Raw genomic sequence first — 8,438 nt, forward strand, 5'->3', positions numbered from 1 at the left:
CCAGGGCCTTATGGGGATAGTTGCCCAGTGCAGGGATAGATAAAAGTGCAGACTTAACCCTCACCCTGCGTGCTGCAGCCATGAATGGTAACATGCGTTGTGGTGATGCATTGGAGGGAAAAAAGGGGCCATCTTCGTGCTGCCCGATTCCTATTCCCATGAATAGGTCCCCTTGCCACCATGCACAGTTGCGATGGCAGTTTGGCAGTTAATCAAACTGCTTTGATAATAATGACTTTTGATAATAAAAGAAATCTGCAGCTGGTTAAAATTGCTGTGTGTATGCTTAGATTTAATTATGACAAAGCAACAGTGCTGAAAATGCAAACAAATACTAGTCTGGGACTTGTAGTTCTACACAAGCAAAAAGGAGAATTGGGAACAGGTCATTGTGGCTTGATAAAAGTCACCGATCTGATCTGACACCCCACACACGTCACCCGGGACACCCGACACCCCATTATCACTTCCCAACAGTATCAACTTTTCTTGGAACTCCGCCAGCCGGTGACGTCACAGCAGCAGCAGCAAAGGGAGGAAAAAAATAAAACGGGGGCTCGGCTCTCTCTCCGGGCCAATGAGAAGCGGGCGTGCCGCGAGGCAGCCAATCAGCGGCGGGCGGACAGTTCCGCGGACCTGACGACCTTCAGGACTCGGGAATAAAAATGCCGAGAGGAGACAGCAAAGGTTTGCTGGAGATCTGCGGGGACCGGCGCTGACACCGGGACCGGAGGGGTGAGTGCAGCCTGACACCTTCTATCCTGCCACGGCATGCTGATACTTGTAGTGCATTGCAGTCATTGGTTCTGCATTCCTTCCCCTGTGTGCTGCAATGGACCCTTCCCTATGCCAGTCCATACATCTGCAGGGCTTTGCTGCAACCCCCCCTCCCCCCCATCCATAGATCCCCGGGTTATTATTATTATTATGTGTGCGGGGATCAGCCTGAGTGCTGCCTGTACTGCCGCTCCCTTCTGCAGCCTATCATACCTACAAAGACATCTCAGCCCCTACCATAGGGCGATGTGTGGGCACTTCTCATGGTATCCAGCCCAGAGCAAGGTGCACACACAGCTCCTGGGGTATATATGGCATGCAGCTCTATGGTATATGGCGGTGCTATTCTGTGCAGACCATGTATTATAGATGATGCCTTTATGTATTATAGATCGCTGCTCTACTGCAGCCGGAGGCTAATTACTATGTATAGAGAGGGCTGCTATTATTAACCTCTTATAGTGCCAACATATAATAGAGCGCAGTACAATGTCAGTTCCATTGATACCACCAACATATAATAGAGAGCTGTACAATATCAACTCCATTCATAGCACCACCAGATTATGTAGTGCTGTACAATAAAGATTCCTATCTAGTAGCCTAATTCATATATAACACCAACATACAATGTAATGCTGTACAGTAGAGGGCTGTTATTAATAACCTCCTATAGCTCCAACATATTATAGACAGCTGTACAATATCAACTCTATTCATAGCTCCAACATGTTATGGAGAGCTGTACAAAATTAAGTCCATTCATAGCTCCAACATATTATAGAGAGCTGTACAATATAGACTCCATTCATAGCACCCACATATTATAGAGCGCTGTACAATATGAACTCTTTTCATAGCACCAACATATAATAGAGAGCTGTACAATATAGACTCCATTCATAGCACCCACATATTATAGAGAGCTGTACAATATCAACTCCATTCATAGCACCAACATATAATAGAGAGCTGTACAATATAGACTCCATTCATAGCACCAACACATTATAGAGAGCTGTACAATATCAACTCCATTCATAGCACCAACATATATTAGAGAGCTGTACAATATAGACTCCATTCATAGCACCACCATACTATGTAGTGCTGTACAATATAGATTCCTATCTAGTAGCCTTATTTATATATAGCACTAACATGCAATGTAGTGTTGTACAGTAGAGGGCTGCTAATATTAATCTCCTATAGCTCCAACATTTTATAGAGAGCTGTACAACATCAACTCTATTCATAGCTCCAACATATTATGGAGAGCTGTACAAAATTAAATCCATTCATAGCTCCAACATATTATGGAGAGCTGTACAAAATTGACCCCATTCATAGCGCCACCACACTATGTAGTGATGTACAATATAGATTCCTATCTAGAAGCCTAATTCATATATAGCACCAACATACAATGTAGTGCTGTACAGTATAGAGAGGACTGCCATTATTAACCTCATTTAGCTCCAACATATTATAGAGAGCTGTACAATATCGACTCCATTCATAGCACCAACACATTATGTAGTGCTGTAAAATATAGTTTTTCTTCTATTTAGTAGCCTAATTCATATAAAGCGCCAACATACACTGTAGTGCTGTACAGTATAAATACCTATAAAGTAGTACTATCCATTGATAGTGCCAACATACCATGTATATAGATGACTCTTATTTTTCCCCTATATAGTGCCAACATACACTGAAGAGCTGTACAATATATAGACTCTTGTATAGTAGCATAATCCATTCATAGCGCCAACCTACTATGTTTGTAGAGGACTCCTAATATTACTCTATATAGCGCCAACATATTATGGGGAGCTGTACAATATCAAATCCATTGATAGTACCAACATACTATGTAGTGCTATACAATATAGATTCCTAACTAGTAGCCTACTTTATATATAGCACCAACATATTATGTAGTGCCGTAAAATATGGACTCCTTTATAGTAGCATAAGCCATTCATAGCGCCAACATATGTAGAGCCCCACAACATTGACTCCTATGTATTAATCTAATTTATATTATTTGCCAACATACTATGCAGCGCTGTAAAATTTAGATTCCTGTAGATATACCTAATTCATATAAAGCACCAACATACTATGCAGCGCTGTACAAAATAGATTTCTTTAAAGTAGCACAATTCATTCAAATTGCCAACATACCATGTATAAAGGGGACTCCTATTATTACTCTGTATAGTGCCAACATATTATATAGGGCTGTACAGTATTAACTCCATTCATAATGCCAACATACTATGCAGCGCTGTACAATATAGACTCCTATTCAGTAGCATAATCCCTTCATAGCGCCAACATACTATGTAGAGCCCACACAACATCGACTCCTATGTATTAGCATAAATCATATATATTGCCAATATACTTTGCAGCGCTGTACAATATAGATTCCTGTATGGTAGCATAATCCATTCACAGCACAGGACTTCTATTATTACCCCTTATAGCTCCAACATATTATAGAGAGCTGTACAATATAGACTCTTGTATAGCTGCCTAAACCATATGTAGCCTTAACATACTATATATAAAGAGGATTCCTAATAATACCCTTCTATAGCACCAAAATATTATATAGAGCTTTTAGCTGTATTAGCATAATCCATACAATGCACCAACATACAATGTAGTGCTGTACAATACAGACCCCTATGTATTAGCACAGTCAGTATGTGACTTGTTTTGATTTGCTCTTTTTTGGTGTATATAATATGCCATGGAAAACATTTTGTTATATCTGAATACCAGAAACCCGGGCAGCTGATATCATCACAGGCTTTCTTGCTGTTATCAGCTTTGTTCCCAGTTCTTTCTGACCTACAGCTTGCTTCTTATGTCATGGAGATGAGGAGAGGTAGGAGGTGTTTTGTAGTCCTTTCCTAAGGTAACAACACGTCCACTCTATAGATATGGTGCAGCAAGAGTTGTCACCTAAGCATGTTATTTGCAGGTAAAAGACATCGGTAGATATAAAGGTGCATTGAGCTTTGTAAATGTGTGAATATGGCCTGCTATAAACTACACAATCAGAGTGAACGTGCAGTGTGTATGTGTCATGTTTATGTAGTATGTAGTGGATGTATGTGCAATATCTATGCATTGGGGGGGGGGGGCTGCTAATATTTACATGGTGTGAGTACATATATATATATATATATATATATATATATATACTGTATAACTCTGCAATACATTCACATGTCCCCTTGTTTTATCCCTATTCTGTGCCAACAAAAGATAGCATATTTGTGTAATGAGTGGTGTCAGCCCTGCCCAATTGCCCTTTTGTTGAACTATTCAACCACTCCCTCTATTTTTGGCTTGCTTTTAAAGGTGTACATAAAAGACCAAAAGGGAGCAATTGATGGATCTTCATAGACATGTAACAAGTCACTTATTGATTATGCTAATATAATAATTAAATGGACATATAGGAGTCTGCATTGTACAGCCCTATGGAATATGTTGGTGATATATATTTTATACATGAAGCATTCAGCGTGTCCAGTGTGTATGTTTTGGTATGTACATATGCTGTCATTAGTATATACATTCTTTGTGTATTGTTTATACATTCTATGTATTTTGTGTACATGTGGTCGTGCTGTGATATTGTGTGAATGGCACGAGGATTTCTAGATTTTCATCTAACTGTACATTTGCATTTTAGGAAGTGTCCCCTGTGCCCACTGATGTGCCCCCTGCATCCAGAGCCACGGACAAGACACAGACATGCCGGGCGGCGCGCGTTGGGTACCCTCCGGGGATCCCTCTGACTACCAGTCGCAGAAACAATGCAAGAAGACATCATTTGCCTTCTACCAGGCGGTGCGGGACCTGCTGCCAGTCTGGGCGCTGGAGGACATGCGGCTGATGGAGGCCCTGCACTGGGAGGAGGGTGGCAAAGTCAGCTCCTACACCCCCTCTGAAGCTCTGCTCTATGCACTGGTCCACGACCACCTGGCCTATGCCCGATATCTGCTCAACCACTTCCCCTATGATGCTTTGGCCGTGCCAAGCAAAAGCTTCAGTTGCTGCCAGTCTGCAGCCCCGCATCTCAGCATGGCCGTACGCTATGACCGGGTGCAGATCCTGCGCGAGATCCTACGCACCCTAAGGACTTTTCCCCCTGCTAACCGGGCTGCCTACCTCAACAGGCATGGGTGCCAACGGGTGGAGCTGGGTAAGACCCCCGTGCATCTGGCTTGCGAACTGCAGAGAGCTGAGTGCCTGGCCTTGCTGTTGGGGCACGGCGCCTGCCCCTACGCCACGGACTGTAGCGGCGACACTCCCTTGGACTACCTGTTGCAGCTTATCCGCAGCAGTCCGCATGACTTGCGCCTCAAGCGCCTCTGCCTGGACTCACTCCTTCTATTTATGCCTGGGGGGCTACCCCCTGCCACCCGCCACAGACTGCGGGAAGACCGTGACACCTGGTGGGAGGCTTTGGGCCAGGAGCTGTACACCTGGCTGAGCGGTGCCTCTCCCCCCAACCTCTTCACCCTCTCTATGCAGAGCCTGCTAGGTGCGCTGCCAGCAAACAGATTCCTGGAGGCCCTGGAGGAACTCCCCCTGCCAGACTTTCTGAGACCCCTGGCCTTAAAAAAGCAAATCCAAAAATAGACCCCTCGGAGTGGTAGAAGTGCCTGGACTGTGCGTGCAGCAGCCACTGTGGACATTACCCATGGCATAGCCTTTTATATTTTTATGTAACACTAATCACATGAAAAGCCCCTGATGGAAGCAGCCTCGTTTATATACACCTGTTCTTGGTCGGTGACTCCACTTATAAATTGCAGCTTCCATCAGAGGCTTCTGTAGGTATTTTGCCATGTGAGGTTGCCTTTTAATCTTTTTAACTACAGATATCAGCATGAATTTACATTTTACCCTTTCCGTGATTTGAAAGAGGGTTAGATTGCATTGCTAGAAAAAGTAAATCCATAGCTACACATCTATATGATTCAGCCATGCTGAGACTTGTAGTTCTAGTGACGTCTAGTAACACTGGAGCTGTTGCAGGACTACAAATATCAGCATGGCGTTATATCTTGTTCCGTCCAATCCAGACTCAGCTGCATATAACTCTCATTGAATTTATTGGCATTTATCTTATTGTGTATGCAGCACTCAGGAAGATGTTAGGTACCACAGCTCCAAATAACAGCTGCAGTAGAGGGAAGGTATAACCCCTGGCCTTTTATTTTTTGTAGCCTGTGTCCCTTTGGGGTGATTTCCTTCACTTCCTGCTTTGGAGACATCACAGGAAGGTTAAGAAAATTGGCTTTGGATGGCTCATAGAGTAGCCAATCAGATCACAGTTATTTTTAAAATTTTAGCTTAAGTTTGAAAAGTGAAGCATGTGATTGGCTACCTTGGCCCCCTATATTTTGCAGAATCTTCCCCCTGGATAATAATATGATAGTGGGGGTGTGGGTGCGGAGGGTCCGGGGGGGGGGGGGGGGGGGGGGGGGGGGGGGGGGGGGTGTAGACCACGAATTTATCTATAGGATTGTGTTGCCAAGGGCCCTTTTTTTCTGCTCCATCTCCCTCTCTGCTTAGGGACTGCTTCAGATTGGCGGTGTAGTGCCTCACCCATGAATGAGACTTCATTCCATTCATCTATAGGGAATAAATGGGGGCCATTCAGCACTGCTTGCTGAAAAAAGTTAAAACTCTGAGGAACCAATGCAGCGATACGGGTGCCAACCGCCAAGAGCTGCTGTTCCCACCTCCATTCTAAACCACTCCTTTGAGAATCAGGGCAGGCCTGATAGCATTTATTTCAATATGGCGGCCTCTCTTACCTTCCTTCCCTGCCACTGTAAAAAAGTTTTTGTACTTCTGGGTATAGGGGGTTCATGTGACCTTATCCCCTCCCTCCAAGAGAACAATAGCCAATCACCAGGCCCAAAAGCTGCCATGTGGGGAAAGCCTTGATGTTATGTGGGCACGGGTGAAATAAAAAGGGAAAATGGAGCAAAAACGTGGGGCCCTGTTCAGTGTCCATTACCTGCTGCTTACTTTGCACTCAAAAAATATTTTTGAGTTTTTTTTCTTTGTTAATAAAATTTTATTTTGTACAGGTAAATTTTAAGGTAAAAGAAAGGACTACAAATTTGATACAGAAACCACTGGCTGGGTGCAGGGAGGGCTGCGGATATGGTGGCCCTCCTTCCCTAGTGGCCCGCCTTTGGTGGATAATGTAATGTATGTGTGGGTTGTATAGCCATAATAACCTTAAAAAAGTATAAAGTGTTAATTCTTTTTAAAAAGGCACAAAAACCACCCACTTTTAGACTGAACAAGGTGCGTTAATGTCCCCTATTCAGCTGAATGTATCACAGTAACTGAACTAGGAACTGCACTATCCTTAGCAAGCACAGAAAGTTTGCCTTAATGCTAAAGAAGCCTATTAGTTGCTTTGGGCACTACGGGCAGTTCTTCCTTCAGGCCCTTTCATACGCAAGGTTTGTTTTGTAATTAGCTCTAGGTTTATTTTGCAATGGTGCTTACAAAAAAGGGTGAGCTCTGCAAGATCAATGACTTTAAAATCACAATGACATTTTGTTGCCTAATCAGTCATTTTAGGCCTCAGCTTTTGTTGTGGTGGTCATTTTATCCAAGAAATAGTTACGTGGGCGGCCATTTTGTGACATCAGTGTAAGCGTTCTTAGAGCTGAGGCCTGTAAATCCACTTGAGGGCCTAGCTCAACGTCCTTAGCCCTTTCACACTAAATAATATACTCCTAAAGATGGCTTCCTCCATTTTGTACAGCTTTACCCCTTTTTGCAAATCGCCCATTAAAAAGTCTCAGGTTACAATATATTTTGCACTAATTCATATGGGTGCGTTTCATGTAGCAAAATAAGGGCCTTGTTATGTATTAAAACTGGTGAGGAAGTGCAAAGGTATCCGTGTTGTTCATGGCAACCAGTTGGCTTCCACAAGCCACTTACTAATAAAGCTTAGAAGTGAAAGCTGGTTGGGTGCCATGGTGACACCATGTTGTCTTCCCTCCAAATTGAAGGTACCAGGCCCGCCGTTATATGAAGCAGGGTGTGGCTATTACCAGAAATGCAATGTACCAATATGCACTTTACCATGGACAATACGATGCGTTTCATTATATATATGTGTAAATATACATGTTGTGTGCCTGAAGCCCGATCTCCGTTTACCTCAGATTTTTATTTTCAGGTACTGTTTTTACTTTGTTTGTATGACATATTTTATTTATTTCTCATCTTTGTTATGCTAAACAATAAAATTGTACTCCAATATTATGTGTCTTATGGAGAAGGAAATAAAGGTGTGTGTGTGTATATATATATACATAAACCCTTTGTCCTAACAAATGTAATATCAGGATCTAAACACGTTCCCAAGTATTCAAAAACAGACCGGGTCAGACACACCCCTTCTACTCAATAACAGACCGGGTGTACAGACCGGGTCAGACACACCCCTTCTACTCAATACCAGACCGGGTCAGACACACCCCTTCTACTCAATACCAGACCGGGTCAGACACACCCCTTCTACTCAATAACAGACCGGGTCAGACACACCCCTTCTACTCAATAACAGACCGGGTCAGACACACCCCTTC

The 8,438-nt window shown here is 43.3% G+C and overlaps 1 protein-coding gene across 1 annotated transcript; it reads left to right on the forward strand.

Moving 5' to 3' along the window:
- The first annotated feature begins 642 nt into the window (after window positions 1-642).
- On the forward strand, window positions 643-6,249 carry ANKRD9 (ankyrin repeat domain 9). The gene is made up of 2 exons (XM_072428465.1): window positions 643-735; window positions 4,496-6,249. Exon 2 carries the CDS (start codon window positions 4,558-4,560, stop codon window positions 5,446-5,448), a length of 891 nt encoding a protein of 296 aa, XP_072284566.1. The 5' UTR covers window positions 643-735; window positions 4,496-4,557; the 3' UTR covers window positions 5,449-6,249.
- The last annotated feature ends 2,189 nt before the right edge of the window (window positions 6,250-8,438 follow it).

The sequence above is a fragment of the Pyxicephalus adspersus genome, chromosome 12 (genome assembly GCF_032062135.1).
Source record: "Pyxicephalus adspersus chromosome 12, UCB_Pads_2.0, whole genome shotgun sequence".
Classification (NCBI taxonomy): Eukaryota; Metazoa; Chordata; class Amphibia; order Anura; family Pyxicephalidae; genus Pyxicephalus; species Pyxicephalus adspersus.

Coding starts and splice junctions, on each gene's coding strand:
- ANKRD9 (XM_072428465.1), top strand. CDS start 4,558: ATGCCGGGCGGCGCGCGTTGGGTACCCTCCGGGGATCCCTCTGACTAC.